Here is a 21065-nt window from a genome sequence, read left to right on the forward strand (position 1 = left end):
TGTACAGAAAGAAAGTCTCCCCGCCCACAGTTTTCAGGACTCCTCTCTCTCTCTTGCTATGGACAAATTCCATAGGGGGCAAAAAAACTGACATAAAGTTTCAGACTAGACTTTGCATCCATGTGGGAAGATTTTCCTTCGGTTAATGTCAGTGTAAAGGAGAAAAGAACTGACAAAATCGATCTGGTTTAAACATAGTGTAGGAGAGAAAAGTGAGAGGAGAGATGGAGGTAGGATTGTTTAAGTAAAATGCAGTTTTATAGCCCAACTTTGCTGGCCTCACTCCAAGAGATATATAGACATAGTCTACGTCGCCATGCGCGAGGCTCCTTTTCTTTTTTTTTTTACAACCCCCCCTTTATAGGCTCAAATCAAGGGATTCTGTTCTCCGGTGAGATTTGCTTTATTTTTTATTTGTCAGGCGATTTTCTAATCTCTTAACAATTGTTTTTCTTTCCACTTGAAGTTGTAAAATCCACTGAGTGACCGCTTCGGACAGAGTCAGAGGAACACACAGTCAGTGTGGTGAACGCCATGTTGAGGAGAGACAGAAACACTAACATGGAAACAATGTCCTTATCGGTGGTAACGCAAAAGCTCTTCTTTTTGGGGGTCCAGACATATTTTTTTTTTTATGTTTGCATCTAGGAAGTTTCATGCAGGCTCCAAAAAACATACAAAAAGCCTGTTTTGTGCACAGATTCTCCTGTGTGATGACACCCTTCATCTCATTAGAAAATGGCGGTTTGTGCCCCCATCAAAAACACATGCCAAGCAAGATTTAGTTTTTAAACACCTAAATAACAATTTGAAACTCTCTGGTTTTTCATATTAAAATGCAAATATATTAAGGTTAATATCTGTGTTATTTAAAAATAAATAAATAATATTATTATGAGAGAAATAGTAGTTTTTCTCGTTTTCTCGTCACGTGCACTCTTTTCAAACAAAAGCCAAATCCTGAGAATTAGAAAGAGGAGGTTTACTCTATCTAGATAAAGAGATACAGAAAAACTTGATTTAAATGTGAGGATATTTTAAAGGAAATAATTTGTCTTGTTTTGTTCAAAACTGCTTTAAAAAAGGTATTAATAGCAGCCAAACATACACCGTCACACTATTGTTTTGTCTCACAACTATCCTTATGTTTTCAATGAAATATTCCTTTATTTGCATTTGATTCACATCACGCACACACGATGCATAATGTGTGAAATAAATAGCTTGTAAATCATATTTGTTTTTATTTCCTTTGTATTTCAACAAAAATCTATTTCTTTTGTTATAAACATCTGTTGATTTTTGTATTTTTTGTGATCTTGAAATGCATTTTTATTGTTAAGCTTTTTGATCAGATTAACACCACATGTTCAGAACAAAAGTGGGTGTTTTCACGCACAGTCACATGAATATTTGCAGACTTGGTCACACATTGCATCCATACTGTATGACCATGCATGTATCTCTGTCTCTCTAATAGGAATACTTGATTGATTACTTTACACTGTGACTTGTGTTAAAGAATTGCTCTTGAAACAACTCAAAAGCAATACATTTTCCTCAATATCTTTGTTTTCTAGAAGCAGAGAGAAACAGGATGTGTTGTGCTTCAAGTTTCCACACTTATAGATTATGTTTATTGCAAAATAAAGTGCATGATTTGTTGAATGTGGAATGGACTGCATTGTATATATTCTCTCAAGTGGAAATGTTTCTGCAAATTCTCCTTTAAAATATATTTACTGTATGTGTGACTATTGACTTGAGGTAAAAGAGTTGGAGGTAATCATCTCAACTTTACAGACAAATTAATTTCAGTGAGGAAATACACATTATTTGATGCAGATTTAAAATGTTTAGGCAGAGTAATTCACTTTTTCCGCTGTCTGTGGATTACCTGTATTTAAGTGCAAAACATTGATCACAAGTTTCAAACTGTTTCAATTTATAATGAAATATGTATAAATTGATACAAACTAGCCTACAGTTAAAAGAAAACAATGAAAAATACAATTCTGGCACAGTAAAGAACTGATTGTGAGTTGAATTTCTTTAAGATATAAACAGATAAATGCATTTAACATCTAAAAACAATTCCAGAAAACTTCCACTGACTAAGATCAAGAACTTATAGACATATTATCTCAAAGTAAAATGATAAAAAAAAAAAAGGTTCAGGTAATATTTCTTTTTGGACATCTTTACCATCATGACTGATAAGTAAGATAATCAGCATGTGCTGTTAATGTTTATTTTAAGTGGAGCCTCATGTTTACTGGTCCGACGAGAACAACTCAGAGGTGGGGAATTCAAGCTTGAACCCCCCACCAGTCATTCTGTGTTCAAACCATATAGAATACATGACCATGCTGTTGCCTGTTAACCTTCAGACATTGCCCTGTACATTAGGAGTGGACCCTCCCAGTTGTATTCTCAGAAGTACATGAAGTTAAAGCTACAAGTTGCACCTTTGGTTTTCTACTATAAAACATTGATCTACAGTACAACTAAATGGTAAAGTTGGTGGAAAACTGAGGAAAGATGGTTGTATTTAATATAAAATCAGAATACACAATGATTTGAGTCATCTTTTGTTTCTTTTTATCTGCTTCCACCGAGCAAATATCTAGACCCTTATCTCTTTAAATGAGTTTAAATCTGTAATAAAGGAAGTGGTCACTGCAAGCTGCAGTTGTTTCAGTTTAATAGCAAACACATGACCAACATGCTGTACTGTTAATGCGCTGTATGATGATGTATCGTATTTATTGTTGCTGTCCTGTTGTCTTTTTATGTGTTGATGCTGCTATTTGACCCTGTCTTTGCTAGGTCTCACTTGTAAGAGAGATTTTAATCTCAATGTGACTTTCCTAGTTAAATAAAGGTCATGATGACATTGTGCTTTATCTGAACTAGAAAATAATCTACTCAGGAGTTCATCTTTCTGAATGTTTGAGTGCAAATTCTTTAGGTGAGATGTCGCTACATGCTATCCACCCATTCTGTCCCCTACTGGTAGATGGCCCCTGCACACACATAAAGAAATTCATATATCACAACACAACCTCACATACAACTATGAAATCAAGCATCGTCTTCAATCTGTACCTCTTCTCTTCGATGAAAAACTGCCTGCACTAGAGTCTAGACTGTGAATAGGACTTTTTTTTAAATTTTATTACACAAACTTATACAAGATAAATGTCTCTGAAGGAATGCCGTGGATTGAAGTTCCCTTAACATTAAAAAACCAAGGTGAAGATGAGCACAACTGCATACAATAGACATCAAACTATGTTGAATCTATACTTTGACCCTTGTATCCTTCCAGTTAGCGGTTACCTTGGAGCCTTAAGAATTATCTTAGTTGGTATGAATGAACGCATAACTCCGAGGGGCCCCGTGACATGTCAGCAGCAGTGACTATTAACCTTGTCTGAATGAAGTGCCTTATTATTGAGGCTAAGGTCTACAGATAAAGAGCTCTCCGTTCCTTCAGGTTTACCCTTGTGATTGGCCACTCGGCATCAAGATTTAGTTTGTCCCAACTGTGTCTTATTTGGGACAAAAACTGATCATGTGTTGATGCAATCTGCATGGTTTTGTTAAATGCAGGGAAAGTGACAGGTAACATTGTCTTATGTTGAACAAACCGCCATATTCTGTCATTTTTTTCATAATGTAAAGCACACATTTGGCTAGTTTAAATAAGAAAATATTCTAGTACGGTCACACGAACGTCAGATGAAAGCTCTTTTTATCACTGTGAATATGTACCGAGGTATGCTTCTGAACAAACTATGTACGGTTACAGAATACTCTGAACAATAGTCTGTTTTCTTACATGTAACTTTGTATCTTATGTAATAAAATCCACCCAATAAAAGCTTAGTAAAAGTCATTCTTTGCATGTTTTCAGTGGTGTCACCTGAATGAGAGAAAACTCAACTTTTTTGTGGTTTTAAAGAGTGGCTACTTTAAATTTGTGTGAACATAAACTCAACGTATTGGCACTGGTGTTGTTCTGTGAAACAGCTAGTTTTTCCCACCTCACCCACTCAACATAAAGCATCAACTCCCACCTGTACGACAACAGCTCAATTTCATGCACATTAAGTCAGAAAAACACTACAAATTTTGGAGTTTTCATATATTTGTATTTCCATACAAAGAAACAACAATAAAAAAAATGCAAGACATGATAAAACTCTAGAGAAACTCAATGATGACTTGACTAAAAAAAGAAAAAAGAAAAATGAATGTGAGCAGAGAACCACTGTCACTCCATTTAACAGCAGGATTTACCTGCTACTTACCAATAAACTCAGTTAGCTCTTGGTAACATTGACATCAATCTGTGATCTTTACTGAACACACACACACACAGAGTGGATTGTTACATTTAATTAATAGCCCACAGGTTGTAAAATTAAGTGGCACCATTATTTACTTTCCCCCATCGTGACAAGGACCACGTTAACAGTGCAATAAATCTCATTTAGCCATCGCTTAACAGGAAAAAAAGGTATCTTTGCTGCAGAAAATGAAGAGGGAAGGAAGGATGCGAGTAACAATGATGAAGTTCTTTGCTCACACAACATGGATGCATCAAAAACGTCTAAAAAATCAAGACACCTATTGCATGTAAACAAGAACCAACTCAAATGTAAGAGTTCTGTTGATATAGACATGCTAATTCAAAATGTTCCCCTCAGAAACACCTTGATGAGTCACACACATCAATTATTGGAGGGAAGCTGAACGTTGAAAGAAGAAAACTTAGTATCGCCCTGCAAAAAGAAAATAGGAAATATTAGTCCAAGTTATCAATCTGCTTTCAACCAGTGATCAAGATACATACATCTGTTTAAATGTGCAGTCTGGATGCAGTTAGGCAAACCTTCTATTGTATGCCTTTCTCTTCCTACTGTACTTACGTGGGCTGTAGGAGCGAGACCGTGAGCGAGACCTGTATCGACTGTAGTAGGGCGATGGAGAGCGCCGGCGACTGCAAAGAGACAAAGACGATTTAATACATTTACTCCCACGCAACAAAGTTAACATTGAGTTTGTACTCAAATTATTGCTCACCTGTACCTATAGTCATACTCGTCATATCTGTCGTAGCGCTCATAGCCACGGTCGTAATGCGAGTCTCTCCCTCCCCTCCTGCTGCTGCTTCCGCCACCTCCGCCGCCGCCGCCACCACCACCACCGCCGCCGCCTCCTCCTCCTCCTCCTCCTCCACCACCACCGCCACCATTGCTGTTGGAATAAGGAAATCAAGGCCATGACGTCTTATCTCAGGAGAAACACAACACCATGTCGAAACTGATACAAATTGTTACAAATCACAAATGTGTTTCAAGAAAAGATGCACGGTTAGATAAAAAAAATGAGTGCTTCTGATGGCTCGAATGTACATTTATGCTTCTCAAGGACTCCAACCATGTGGTGAATAGTCTCACACTTAATGTTAAGGAAACCGACATGTATGACTTGACAACGGCGTTGATCTTACTGAGTTGGTCTTCCCATGTAGATTCCTGGTGTGGGGGTATGAGCACGTTTAGTGATGGAATAGTCCACCCTGATGCGCCTCCCGTCCAGCTCCATGCCATTGGCTCGCTCCATTGCCTGAGGAAAACAAGAGGGAGGAGAAGACAAAGATGTCATCAGACTATTGGAAGGGTTTTTGGTACTAATCATTTGTTTCACAAAGGCCCACTTACATTACATACTGTAACCCTCTCGCTATGAGAGGCATGACTGCAAGGTGAGGGAATTTGTGGCAAGGCAGACACCTAGTGGCTTACTTATGTAATCACATCTACGTTACAAAATGAGAGGCTTTATCTGAAGTGGAGGACCTTTGAGCCTGTATGAATACCATGAATGTCCCAAATAATATAGTTGACCATATAAGGATGTAGAACTCGCAGTTTTTAAGTAAACTAATCAATAAGGTGGCAACAGGCAATAATCAATACTCGGATTAGACTTTACTTGATGTCAATACTCTTCACTTCTGGTTCTCAGGACCTACATCCGTTACAGTTTTCATTTAAGCCATTTAAATCAGGGAAGATTTTACACTTTAAAACACCAGATGAATGTAATTAGCCACATTACAAGACAGAAAACAGGACTGAAGATCATTAGGCATCTAGATCAAGCCAATAAACAAAACCACAAACGTTTCCCATACCTCTTTGGAATCCTCAATCCTCTCGAAGTAAACAAAGGAGAAACCACGGGAGCGACCCGTGCGCTGGTCGTACACCACGTTGACCCCCGCCAGAGGTCCGTAGCGCGAAAACACCTCCCTCAGGTCACGCTCTGTAGTGTACAGGCTCAAGCCAAACACCCCCAGACATGTGCTGGGGTCGGGGTTCGCCTGGAAGGGTCAAACATGAGGGTTAAAATTGATGGTTTGGCTTACCGTATCTACCCAGTGATTTACATACAAAATCCATTTACTGGATTTAGTATGCAAAACATGCTCCTTCATGCACACAGCAGCATTTACATGTTTGATGCACTGGGCACAGACTGTAGAGGTTCATCTTTCCAAAACTTAAGCACAGAAAATGATACTGCACCAAGAGAATATCGTGGATTAATTAATTAGGACCTTTTAAAAACCTCCTTAATTCTATATTGGCGACTTCAGATCTGTTACTGTTAAGGGAGGAGGTGTTATCCTCCACCTACTTCTCTTACATTATGACTTCTGGCTCACAACTAAGGCAGTTATTGAGTTACAACTAAAAAGGCAAGGATCTATGTACATTTTTACAACAGGGTACCAAAACTTTTCCCTCCAAGTATCTCCAGCTGTACCCTTAAACAGCTTTCAAAAGGATGTCCCATATTTGATCTTGCATTTTCCCTTAGCAGTTCGAACAAATCTTATACGGCTTCCTTGCAAAAATAGCAGTCACATTGTTACAAGAATGCATTAACTTAAGAAGAATACATATTTAGTATATCTTTATCCATTCATGTAATGCTAGTTATTGTCATGATGATACCCATAAAGCACATTATAACTAAAATACATGAAAACTGGATCAGTAATCATCCACATACTATACTGATGCAATAAAATGAAAATGAAACCAAAGTTCTATTTGGTCTCCACTAGGTTATTTCTATCTCTTTATCCCTCATCCAGTAGTACACTGGGAGAAGAACCTTTGACCCACACACAAACATTATGAAAATACGTCAGAATGTCCACATACCCTGACATCAGCATCTCCTCCGCCGTGACCGTGTGCTTCTTTAGTGAAGTCTTGGCTCTGCTGAAATAATGAAGAAATGAAAGGGGTTACTACATATGTGGTTTCCCACAGCATTAACCACAACCCTCTGAAAAAATACACTTCCGCAAAAATAAAAGAATGAGAAATTCACTTGCTCTTGACTTTAAACTTTTACTTAAATCATAATCCTTGTAAATATGTTTAATAATTCAACTCAAAGCCATATGGCAGGGGTCAGCAACTACATTCCTAAATGATTTTGGCCATATTGCCCAGCCCCAATTAAGGCCATTGTTAATATTGTCACTTTCTTACAAATTGATGTTATTTTTATTAGCCCATATCAGTGTGAACAGACTCCTAAAAACATTGGGAATCCGTAATGATGACTGGAAAATGCTTTCAGACCTCTTGCCAAGGAGGCAGGTCACTGAGGAGTGATGGCTAAAATCTGTAATTACGTAAACGTAAGTGCAGAATGCAGTCCTGTAATTCCTGAATGGCAACTTGCACTCGTTTATACAGGGCAGGCACAACAGATTGACTAAAATGCACATTTTAGCAGGGCTAAAGCGCTTTGACCACAAGTTTTAATTCAATATTATCTAAAAAACACTCTTATAGCATTAGATATTACTTTGGCCCGCTCTGAATCCGCAGTGGGAGGCTGCTTCAACGCTGTGGAGAGACGGACACCCCTTCCGGTCTGTTTTTGTTTCGTTCCCCTAATCAGCTGAACAATGTCGGCATACAGTTTGACACAAATCAGTCAGTTGAGCTTCATTAACCCAGTCTAACCAGTCCGACTAGCATTCCACAGTAGATAGACAAGAACTTTCCAGGTAAAACTTGCGCTTTCTGTTATGCGCGTGCGAGCAGCAAACAAACAGACTATCCTGAGCGCTCAACAGGCTGCACCTGCAGCGGTCACGTTGAATTTATTAATAATCTGCGGGTCGGATGGGAAGACTTAGCGGGCCGTAAGTTGCCATATTGAAAAAGATTTAAACACATTGAGTTTAAATTTAAGTAGTTTTGCTTGCTATAATCACTGTGATTTATCTAAACAAAAATAAAGTATTTAAATAATGAAATACTAAAATGGAAAACACAAATTTGAGGAGATAAGCCTGGTGTGAAATTCACTTAAATATTTTTATTGACCTACAGGTACAGTTTTTTTAGTATTCACTCTATTACGTAACAGGTCATACAGTATATGCTCATGTCTTCAATTATTACGGGCTAAAATGTGCAATAAGCTAATCTCCCGAAAAATCTGAATATGTTCAAAATGTCAGTACTAACACCTAACACCTAAATGTGTGTGAGAATACACACAGCATTCTTTGGTTCTCTTTCTATAGCCTACTGTACTTTCTTCAGATCTCATCATACTCACTCTGCTGCCAGTGTGACTGTGACGGCGCCGGCTCGACATAGGCGAAGTGCTCGGGCTCTTCTTGCGGCGGTACTCGGGACTGTAGGAACGAGAGCGGGACTTCCTCCGGTGGGAATAGGACCGAGAGCGTGAGCGGCTATAGCGGCGGTTTGAGCGCCGCCTAGAACGAGACCTGAAAAGAATGCGGCAGAGGAAGAGAAACTAGTGTCAGAAATATTGTACCCAAATTAAAGGTATTTGCACAATGAAACACAATCAAGGGGGGGCAAAAATTGTGATTGTGAATGTCTCCAAATTTCAAACATTGGGGGCAAAAATGACCCAAAATTGCATAGAATTTAATGGCACACAACCAGGGATGCACCGATCTGACTTTTTCAGTCCCGATACCTGGGCTTTGGTGCAGAGTACTGATCCGATACCAGTGTTTTATTAATAAGCTGTATGCCTCACTGTGTGGAAGTGACTGAGATCATCCTGTTATGTGTAAGGCAACATCAGGCTTGATTTATTTAAACATTGCTTTCCTAACTTTGTACAACAAAATGTAACAAATAAATACATAGATATACAAATATAATAATATAATAATATAAATATAAATAAATCTTCAAAATTAACAGGAATTTCAATTCAAGTTTTAACCCTTTTAACCTAGCAGCAAATTGGCCAAAACTTAAAACAGGAATTAAAATTTCAGTATACAATTTATATAGTATATAAACATAGAATTGAATTTAATAGATCGGCTCAATTGTCACCGATCCAGCTATTTGAGTCAGTATCGGCCCAATATTTGATCTGGTATCGGTGCATCCCTACACACACATAACTGAGTGACATATTTCAGCCCCTAATGAGCTTTGTAATATGATGTGATCACAGTATCACAATGGCTATCAGAAAAATGACAACAACATACCTAGATTTGGACCGAGAGCGGGATCTGGACTCAGAGCGTTTGGCGGCCCGGGCTGGGCTCGCGGAGCCGGACCTGCTCTCCGACTTGACCCGAGCTGGACTCCCCCGATCCGATTTAGATGGGGAGCGTGACCCCTATTACCACAGCAGCATGTTAACAACTTACTCATGGACAAATACGTGTATTTCTTTACACAGAAAAACAATCAAAAACAAAAGTAGTGAGATGTGGTAGAGTATGTTGGACACATACAATACACCTGTCTAAAATGTACAGCTTATGTACTGTGGAGGAAAGGGTTAGTAATCTTATAATTCCAATAAATAAATCTTTGGTTTACAATGTGGCCTATTATTAACCATATATATCAAATCTACATGACAGGTCTATTTCCATGTCCACCTGGGCCATCAAGGGAAAAATAAAACATGCATGTTCATGTTATGTAAAGGGAGCATGGTAAAGAAAAGACATTTGTGACACAAACAGTATATTTACTTAACCTAGGGACACATTCATTCTTCCAGATTCTTTACACGCTACTCCCTTTTCTCAGGATTTCTATCCTTCTTCATTCTTCTTTTTTCAGTTTTCTCATTTTCTGATTCCAGGTCTGTTTTTCCTCTCTTCACCCAAACTGAAACCAGTTTCATTTTAGCCATTACACTGCAAGCGCTTCTATCTGAAACCATTTCTTCCGTCACATTTCCTCCCTTTCCACTTCTATGTTCTGCTCTGTAACATGTTTTCATTAGCCTTCTTTTATCTTGAAAATGTTCTTCATCATTCTTGGATAAAACTCTTCAAATCCTTCACGATCAATAACCTTAATGAAAAAAGAACATTCAATAAAATTAAGATCATAGGTTTTCGAAATGAAAAAGGAACACTGAATGCAGTACAGATTACATTGCTTCTACATTAAATTTTAATATTTCAGAAATTATGTAAATGAGCAAAAGTTACAGCTACATGGTGACAAGTAAAGAGCTTAGATAAATATGTGGTAGCAAAGGTTTCAAATTGCGAAATAAGAGCTTGAAAGCAGGGAAGGAAGAGATGCTTAGGAGTAAAGTTACCTCTAATATAACTGAATGCTGGATCAGGACAAACAAATACTCTGGATGCCAAAGTGCAATAATGGCTGCAGCTGTAATATCCGCACATAAAGGAAGATATATATATACACAAGCGTCGTAGATAGCTTGTACTTAATGTTATAAACAAATGAGTCAGGTGGAATACATTAATCTCACAACGCAAAGATAAGAAAATTAGCAAACAAAGATCTAACCACACTGGGTTTTTTAAGCTAACGATAACTAGCATAGCATGCTAAATAACTAGCAAGATGTTGTCGCTCTAAATCATATAATACTAATAATACTACTACTACTACTACTAATAATAATAATAATGATAATAATAATGATGGTAATAATAATAATAATGATAAAAACATTAATGACAATAATAAAGATAAAAACAACAATGGTAATGATAATAATAATGATAAAAACAATAATGATAATAATAATGACAATAATGGTAATAATAATGATAAAAACAATAATGATAATAATAATGACAATAATGGTAATAATAATGATAAAAACAATAATGGTAATGATAATAATAATGATGATAATAATAATAATGATAATAATAATAGTAATAACGATGATAATAATAATAATGATAATAATAATATTGATAATGATGGTAATAATAATATTGATAATAATAATATTGATAATAATAATAATAATGATGGTAATACTACTACTTCTAATAATGATAATAATAATGATAATAATAATAATAAAAACATTAATGATAATAATAATGACAATAATGGTAATAATAATGATAATAATAATAGTGATAATGATAATAATAATAATGATGATAATACTACTACTACTAATAATGATAATAATAATGATGATAATAATGGTAATGATAATAATAATAATGATAAAAACATTAATGATAATAATAATGATAAAAACAATAATGGTAATGATAATAATAATAGTAATAATGATAATAATGGTAATGATAATAATAATAGTGATAATGATAATAATAATGATGATAATGATAATATTGATAATAATAATAATAATGATGGTAATACTACTACTACTAACAATGATAATAATAATGATTATAATAATAATAGTAATGATAATGATGGTAATAATTATATTGATAATAATAATAATGATGGTAATACTACTACTACTACTAATAATAATAATGATAATAAAAAAATAATAATGATGGTAATAATAATAATAGTAATAATAATGTTGATAATAATAATAATATTGATAATAATAATGATGATGGTAATACTACTACTACTAATAATAATAATAATGATAATAAAAAATAATAATGATGGTAATAATAATAATAATGATAATAGTAATAATAATGTTGATAATAATAATAATAGTGATAATAATAATGATAATAATAATATTAATGGTAATAATAATGATAATAATAATATTAATAACAATGGTAATAATAATAACCGGTTAATAAATAACTAGCATAGCATGTTAGCCACCGTTAACATCTAGCATAGCATGCTAGCTACCGTTGATACCTAGCATGCTGTGCTAGCTCCCTTATGAGGAAGCTGCTGGATGTTTGGTTCTTACTAACAGAAACTGATCAAACTAGGTTACTTTCACTAACATTGTTGACTTGATGCTAAACCAGAACACACAGGTAACGTTAACCAACACATATTAGGTTCGCTAGCTGTTTTAAGTTAGTTAATGTCGGTTGCTCGACAGACAGCCACACGGAGGAGGAGGAGGAGGAGCAGCGTTAGAGAAGGAAGAGGGAGATCGTTCACATCATCTAATGTAGCTTTAACTACTTACCCGGCCTTTATAGTGTCCATCCTCAATGTCACTCATTGTTCAGTAACGTTATAAGGTAGCTAAAACAACCCGAGTATTATCGATAGAGCTGCGCTGAGCGTTTTAACACAATGTTTTATTTTGGGCCGGTTGTTAGCTAGAAGAAGATGGCGGGCGGTGTGAGTGAGGTGGGTGGTGTGTTTATGTGCTACAGGATCTGACGTCACTTCCCGTTTCGTCTCCCACGCCCCGTTAGGGTACTTGAACGTCTCACAAGAACACACTGAAAAAACTTTTTCTATGGCAATAATACCACAGCATTAAAAATCACTCCATTACACTGAAAATCAAAAGTAAAACACATTTATCAAATATGTGTTTTTATTTATAACATACTTTCTGGTGGGTATATTCCTGAGACGTATTTTAAAGCAAATTCTCAGGTCAACCTGTCAATCTCTAGATCTTCATTCTTCTAAATTCCTCACTAGTAGAGGTCAACTTTCAATAAGGTTTAGGGGGAACCAAATTATGGAGTAGCTTTTCACATCTATCAAAAAACTATTCATCTGTCACACACACACACACTATTGCCCCGCCGACACTGGCTCTCCCCCTCTTTCATACACTCTAAATAACACCCCCTACTGTATCCCTCTCTCTCCCTCTGATACCTGATTGTTTGCACTACGGCAATATTTGCACTATCTGTATATATCATGTTTATTTTTGTTTAAAGCTTATTTTGTATATTGTATATTCTTAAAATTTCAATTTTTTTAATTCTATTTTATTCTAACGTTTTTATCTATTTTGTTATTATACTGTTTGACTTGCACCAACATAACCAAAGCAAATTCCTAGTGTAAATCTCTTACACCTGGCAATAAACACAATTCTGATTCTGATTCTGATTCTGATGTTTCAAAAGTCGCTTAAAGGGTCATTTAATTGCTGTCTTGTAATTGCTTTTCCCCCCATGTTGTCCATGTATCTGTTTTTATGTTTTTTATTTTTTCCCACTCACAATGTTGTTTGGTTACAATTGCCCAGAAGTCTTTATAGATATTTAAATCAATATCCTCCTCACAAACACTAACCATACACTTCCACGCAACACACACACACACTTGTCTTTTATGATATATTTACTGTTTTGTTATGATTATATATATCTTGTCCTAATTGTTTGTTATCACTATTATGTAGTCATATTATTTCTTTATATTAATCTTGTCTCTAGGTGGAGGCTTCAGATACGCCCAGTGGGTTTTTTGCCTCTTCCTGCACTGTATATTATTCATTTATTTTCTTTGTTATGTTGTATAGTCTTAAATTGTGCAAAACAAATTAAAAAAACAAATAAAACAAATAAACGTATTATGCTACCATTCAATGCTATAGTTGTCAAGCTATTTTATAAAATTACCATTTTCTTATATATAAGAATCCTTATCTGCAAAGTAACTAGTTAGCCTACTTTACTTGACAGCTGACAAGTAAATGTAGTGTGGAGTAGGAGTACAAAATAGCATAAAAGTCTGTTAAGTATAAGTGCTAGGTCGTGTTAACGCAAATTCCTTTTTAACATCACTAATTTCTTTAACGCATTAACGCAACTTGTGATTTTTAAGTTGCAGCGGGCTCAGTTTTAAAGCTTGAGTAAAGATTTGCATCATATGAAACTAGAAGAACCTAAAGAAGTACAGACATGCCCACTTTATGATAATCACAGGCAGTTTGGGGCAAGTCATAGTGAAGCCAGCACACTGACAGATGTTGTTGCCTGTTGGGCTTGAGTTTGCATGTAATGATTTGAGCATATGACTATGCTAAATGCAGTACCTGTGAGGGTTTCTGGACAATATTTGTTATTGTTTTATGTTGTTAATTGATTTCCAATAATAAATATATACATACATTTGAATGAATCATGCATATTTGCCCATTCCCACGTTGATAAGAGTATTAAATACTTGGCAGATCTCCCTTTAAGGTACATTTTGGACAGATAACAAATGTGCGATTCATTTGTGATTAATCGCGATTAAATATTTTATTCGATTGACAGCCCTAATAAGTGCCTCAAAATTGTACTTTAGGAGGTGTTACTTTTTTTACCATGGTAAGACATGATTTGGGTGGTTATAACACATCCCCCGCAGGGATTTGCAATGTGGTCAATAAAACTCAATGAACCAAAAAGTCTTTGTACATTCACTTACACATACATACACAACCCTCATGGCGGTTGCTCTCTTTGAGAACTACCGGCTGAACATTTGGACAGAGGCAAATAAATCTGGATTCATTGTCTTGTGAGGTACATGATCTCTTGAATGACACTAGGTATCAAGTTTAAAATATAGCAATAAAATGGATTTAAATGAGGGGAGATTATTTTTTCCATAAGGTCAGTTTATTAGTAAAGCTATCTCACAGCAGCTGACTGGCTCACCATCTTTTCTACTTTAGCGTTATGAAGAAAAGTACATTTATGGCATTACTGAATGTAGACACAGTCAAACCACGGTTTGATAATTCAGTCTAGAGGCCTTCACGTAATGTGTAGACAACATTATGAAGCATTTTTCCCCTCATATTTTTAGTATGCACCCACATTGACTTTGTCTCAAACGATCCCCGTGTAGTATTGATAAAAGTGTTGCTCGTCTTTCTTGCCGTAGAAAGTGATAATGAGCATCATGATGTGCTAATTAAAGATTTTCTTCCTCTGGGCGGGTGCCAGAGTTTCTCAGTATTATAGAAACCATACTCAGAACCAGCAGAAAGGCTGGAAGAAGGAATATTCCAGCGCCTGACGTAAACCCTCCTGTAATATCCCTAGAGTCAAACTTGGATGAGCCCAGTATTTTTAGAAAATCTCTATAGAGTCACAGTGCAACATGAACCCTGAACATATGTCAGCATTAGGTCAGTCACCTTAACAGCACTAAAGGGCTTAAGACTGACTACACAGTACATTCAATCTGCTACACACCTAAAAACATTTCTCAACACTGGGCAAGGGAACCATTGGATTTAAACTGAGACAAAGCACACACACACACGCTCATGTTTACAGTGGCAAATAGGCATCATCCCATCATATTCTGCATAAACCTCAAACTGCCTTGCAGTAGTTGTAAATGCACAATTATACCGCCTGCAGATGGAGTGCAAATAACATTCTTTGGATTATCTCTTACAGGCGAACTATATAGTTTAATTATCCTATGTGTAAGCTAAAAGTAGAATCTTCTTCTTACAGTAATTAGCAACTGCACCAGCTAAAAACTGACAGCTATTCCTAACCTCTCATGAGTGTACTGTTTAGTTCAGCATTTTGATATATTGAAGCAGTATTGTAAAATAGTTTACAATGTAGATAGGGGCGCATTTCAAGCCATTTTTATCGTAAAGCGTATGAGAATCTGGTTCAGTTCCAAGAGTAGTTATACCTCTCTGCATTTGCTTAAACAGTCATAAGATTCAAATATGGCATTATAAAAAAAATGCTAAAATCTAAGCCAAATAAAATCAGCAATGCAAATATATATAAAAAATGTGCTGGATAGTTTTGGGTAAAAAATAAATAAATATCAGCATATGATAGGACAGAGCATAAAGAAGAAGTCCTTCTTCTTCCCTCTGAGTGAACATTTCTGAGAAGCATCCCAAATTTAAAGTTTCTGGATGTCCATGTGTCTCCCTATTGCTTTTCATTCATCTGATGTTGTCACATCAGGGATAAACGCTGGAAAAGTGTGATGTGCTAAAATTAAGAAAAATCAATACATCTATCAAGACTATGCTCCTTGATGTGGCCGTGGCCTATTCGGGATGTGTGGGTGGAGGCGTGACGGGCCTGGGTGGCTGCCAGGTGTCTCCTGCTTTGAGGCTTTCTGTAGGGCGGCGGGAGCGGAAGCGAGGACGCCCCCTGCTGTGTGGGAGGCGTTGGTGGAGGAGGCATTGACTGCCAACTCGATTTTCCCCTCCAGTTTGACCAGCCGTGTCAGGATGTCGTCCAATAGCACAGCGATCGTCCTCTTCAGATCAGCTGTGAGAGGGGAAGAGATGGAGGAAAACACAAGGAAGGAAATACATAAATGTTCTTTCACAACTAAGAAACACAATATTCATACAGGAGTAAGCAAGTCATTTCATGTGCAGTAAAGAGAGCAGTAAACCGCATATTCTTACCATAACCAGCCATGGAGGTTCCCTGCGGCCCACCTGGTGCGTTCTGGTTCTCCTCTGTCAGGACCTTGACATATCGCCGGCTGAGCTCCAGGATCTGCTCGCGTAGCTCGGCGCTGCTCTGATGGCGAGGCTGCTGCACGGTGTAGCGCAGCAGCATGAGTCCCCACGCCAGGCCGAATACCAGCAGCAGCACACTCAGCTTCTGGGACATGTTCCTCCGCAGGAGTGTACCCAGCATGGTACTGGGGTGGCGAAGAGGAGGGGAGCTGCAGAGGCCCGTTCTGAGGCTGAATTTCTTTTCTTGGGTGTGGATATACCAATAAATTGATAAACTGAGTGATAATTACTTGATTCCTGCAGGGAGATTCTCTTTTCCACTATCAGTATATACAGAGAGGTCAAAGTCCACTGCAAATCATTCCTAGAGCTGGTTCAGCGCCTCGCTCAAGTAAACTCCAGCAGGACTTGTGCTTGCATTATACAGCCGAAGATGTTTCTCTAAACACTAAAGGCATCCTGCCCCTCTTAAGAGGAGATGAGAACGTGTTGAGCAACAGGAAATGGAACTAGAAGGAAGCCGACACCCACAGATACCGGCAGTCAGGGGATTTTGGAAAGGTGCTTTGGTTGCAAGATGTCTAACACCAAATCACCAACGCAGAATGGACGTTCAGGCAGGGGGTCCGCAGGCATTGTTGACTGTGCTGGAGAAGAATACAAAGATAAACAGGAAAGATATAATTAACAAAAGGAAAGAAACACAGAGAGACATGTGCTATTGTTATCTTTTAGAGATTAATTAAACAGAGATCTAATCTACTTTTTTGTGTATTTTCATTGGGCAATGCTGCATTGCCATGAATCGGGAAAAGAAACTCATTCTACTCTAGCCCTTGTGTAGCTTCTTCAAAGCCCAGTTGAGCATTGTGGTTTTTGAGAGAATTTCTGGGTGGATAAATGCACTAAGATTTTCCAACAGACACACTTTACACCACTGCATGTGCTGGACGAGGAACAAAATCCACCTCATCATTATTGGCAAGGAGCTGGTGGCTACATCGGGTTGGCTTCCTAAACTATTTATCTATTATTAACGACAGATTTCTTTGCTGCTGCTGCTTTGGGTCAGGGTGCACAATAATCCACTCATTGACAACTGGTTTTCAGCCCTCTGAGCCCAGAAACCTGATTAGCAGTTTAGATTTCATGGGACCCATTTTACAGCTCCAGATAGGAGACACAGCAACAGACGGAGGCCAGAGAGGGCATTCATTCTCTCTAATCCCACCTCCACAATGGTTATTTCACTGACAAATAGCCTGTGAGTGCACGGTGCACATGCAGAGGAAATTAGGTGATCATTTCTCAGTTCTCACAGCTTTATCACCGAGTTCATTCTCCACGCTCTCTCTCTCTCTCTTGGGTCTGGGAGTGTCACCTCCTATTGAGTTCAGAGATGGGACAGTGACTGAGGGAATAAATTATGAAAAGAAATGTAACAGAATACGTTTAGCGATGCTTCCCAGTCTCTATCCACACACACAATCATGTCCTTCCTATGACCTGGATGGTACTGTGTGTCAGCAGGCAAGAACTAGAGAGCAAGGCGTAAAGACTCGAAAGTTTCAGTTGAAACTGATCATGAAGCAAAACCCATTGTGGCTAACACATATGCAAATGACATAGGGAGAAAGCTCTGCCACCCACGTTAGGTGTTGCACCTTTTAGTTTCTAGTCTCAATAAGCAGCTGGGCAATGTTGTAGCATCACAATCTGGTTTCATCCTAGTTAGCGTGAAAGCTTTAGTGTGAATGCTGTACAGCAGCAGAAATAATGCCACATACTACTTTCTGTCCAATGACTTATAGTTTTAAAAGGTTTATTCCACCCAAATACTTTCTGTCTAATGACTTCTTTTTAAAGGTTTATTCTACTTTCTAGAAATCTATTCCAGATTTGTGTTTTAAGATTTCTGTATTTCCAGCAATGCTTTGCAATTCATTTCAGCTGTCAGCATTCACACACATTTTCTGCAGGAAATGCAATCATTTAGTTCATAATAAGATAATAACAAGTCACATTAACTTCAATTCTAACCGTTCGCCAAAGTACTGTACATTTAAAAGGAACCAAACAAAATATACACAATGCATGATACACAGGGACATTGTGCACAATCAAGTACAGATAATATTTCAGGATGGATTTGTCTTTTTGTGGAAGTTGCTTTGTTAACAGATATGGGTGAGCTTTTCCAGCCCCATGCAGAGCAAATAAGCCTTTAGGATGATTTTCTGTGCCTTCCATATGTCAGGGGGCAGATTACATCCATTTTGCTTAATCCAAAGGTTGACACAATAAACAGAAGAGTTTTGGTATTCAGACACTGTCCCATCTTTACTGTCCTGTCAAGGCTATTCACCAGGCATGGTTATTGTTCCATGGAAAGGCACACCATTTAGACCACAATGAATGTTCCACTTGTTTAGGGTTAACTGTTTAGATATAGTGTACCTAATGGGAGGATTGACAATGATAAGGCACACAGTTCAGTGTCAGTTAAAATATCTAATCTAGAGGTTAAATATTGACCACCAACAGCTGTCACGTGTGTTTCAACAGCTGGAGGGCATGCTGGGGAAATAGACTTAATCACACCTGTAGAGTAGTTAAACTAAAATGTCAATAATGATAGGGTGGAGGAGGTTAACGATAAGAAGATACTGTGCATGATATGACACTGGAACTTTGACCTAACTTGGACACCTTCTCACACAAAATATATATCTTATACTGTATATGTTCTTAATGCATATGTTCTTAATATGCCCTTGTACAAAGTATTTCCTTTTATAATTTTAATTTAACTTATTATTTTAATGGAGCTTCCCAGCAAAAAGCATTTGTACCTGTATAACCGGCGTGACAATAAACACCTTGAATCTTGAATCTTAAATACACAGTCCCAGTGATAAAACACAGGTTTACACCTTAATGGCAAACACTTGCTAAACTTGTTATTATGATTGCAAAATAACAAGTTACACATCTAGCTACATGCAAAGTAAACTAACCGATACTCTGACACATGAAATAAGCACTACTTTCTGATAGTTTTCAAGAATTGTTCACCTAAAATAGATTTGTAGGCTCGAGCTCATGTGAAGCTATTTCCAACTCCACTAACATGTCATGTTATAGCACATGTTAGGTCACAAAAAGGCTAAATATAAGCCAAAAAGGCTGAATATTGTTTGCAAATGTAGCAAATCCCATCAAAAAAGCCGATACTTTACCTCAGTGTGTTGTTTGAGAAGCTACCTTGAGGTTTAAAGCAGGAATGAACAGGCTCCAGATCAGCAGGAACGAGCTCCAGCTGCTACCTCTGGCTGACACTGAATGATGCTTGTTGTTTGGACAACAACCCTGTGTGTCTGTCGTTGCTGTCGCTGCACAAAATAACTCTTTAGCTGCCGAGCTTCATGTTGAGGTGCCAGTTCACTCTGACAGTCATTTCGGCTTCTTCAATCCACGAAAACGATGAGGTTCCTAGCAAAGCAAAAAGTAGGTAACGTTAGCTAGAAATCCGAGCATGCAACTGTGCAGACTGTCATGGTGCCCCCTGAACGTCTACTGCGTGCGTCATCACTACGGCATTATGGGAAATGTAGTCATACTGCTCGTTCTCTCTCTCACTCTCGATTCAACGTAACACAAGACGAAAGAAAACATTATAAGTAGTACTATTAGTAGTACTTGGTTTAATAAGTGCAGGTAAAACGTTACACTGCAGTTAATCCGTTTTAATTATTACAATAGACCCGTTCATATAGCGCTAACGCTAAATATACATGAGATAGTTTGTGGAAAGGGTTCAGGCTGTTAGCTGACCTAACGTTATATGGCTGCTAATGTTTTTTTTTTTTATTGTGTTATAAAATGATTACAAAACAAGTGAAGACATGTGCAGGGACATATATAAAAAAGACCAAAATATATTATTATACAGAGAAAGACAAATAACAAATTACAAAAACAAAACAAAACAAAACAAAACAAAACAAACCAAACCAAAACAAAACAAAACAAAACAAAACAAAACAAACCAAAACAAAACAAAAACAACACAAGGGATAAAAGCAGGTTGAAGAACGTGTGTGTGTGTGAGATGTGTGTGTGGCATTGAATGAGGCTAGATGGTCATATATGACATATATCTACTCTTAAACACATATAGCCTACTGTACACATGCACACATGCACACATATCTACACACACATACAGACATCCTTCCTTTAATGTGTAGAGCATAGGGGGAACAAAAACAAAACAAAAAGAAAATAAATGAGTAAAATATATATATAATACAGTATATACACATACACAT

At 37.2% G+C, this 21065-nt stretch overlaps 2 protein-coding genes across 6 annotated transcripts; both read right to left on the bottom strand.

Moving 5' to 3' along the window:
• Positions 1-4135: 4135 nt before the first annotated feature.
• tra2a (transformer 2 alpha homolog) lies at positions 4136-12682 on the bottom strand. Of its 3 annotated transcripts, none has more exons than XM_037795172.1 (9): positions 12496-12682; positions 9593-9726; positions 8671-8842; positions 7248-7304; positions 6209-6397; positions 5522-5637; positions 5092-5265; positions 4938-5008; positions 4136-4790 (listed from the first exon to the last, which is right to left on the bottom strand). In XM_037795172.1, exons 1-9 carry the CDS (start codon positions 12529-12531, stop codon positions 4780-4782), a joined length of 960 nt encoding a protein of 319 aa, XP_037651100.1. In that variant the 5' UTR covers positions 12532-12682; the 3' UTR covers positions 4136-4779. The 3 variants fall into 3 exon arrangements, with proteins under 3 accessions (XP_037651100.1, XP_037651101.1, XP_037651099.1); XM_037795173.1 differs by having other exon boundaries at positions 5098-5265; positions 7248-7307; XM_037795171.1 differs by having other exon boundaries at positions 7248-7307; positions 12496-12681.
• A 1829-nt stretch (positions 12683-14511) lies between these two features.
• On the bottom strand, positions 14512-20339 carry ccdc126 (coiled-coil domain containing 126). Of its 3 annotated transcripts, none has more exons than XM_037795481.1 (3): positions 19999-20339; positions 16678-17381; positions 14512-16534 (listed from the first exon to the last, which is right to left on the bottom strand). In XM_037795481.1, the coding sequence occupies exons 2-3, from the start codon at positions 16913-16915 to the stop codon at positions 16284-16286; spliced, it is 489 nt and encodes a 162-aa protein (XP_037651409.1). In that variant the 5' UTR covers positions 16916-17381; positions 19999-20339; the 3' UTR covers positions 14512-16283. The 3 variants fall into 3 exon arrangements, with proteins under 3 accessions (XP_037651409.1, XP_037651408.1, XP_037651407.1); XM_037795480.1 differs by having other exon boundaries at positions 16678-17376; positions 19974-20339; XM_037795479.1 differs by having other exon boundaries at positions 19974-20339.
• Between the last annotated feature and the right edge of the window lie 726 nt (positions 20340-21065).

This window comes from Sebastes umbrosus, chromosome 15 (assembly GCF_015220745.1).
Source record: "Sebastes umbrosus isolate fSebUmb1 chromosome 15, fSebUmb1.pri, whole genome shotgun sequence".
Lineage (NCBI taxonomy): Eukaryota > Metazoa > Chordata > Actinopteri > Perciformes > Sebastidae > Sebastes > Sebastes umbrosus.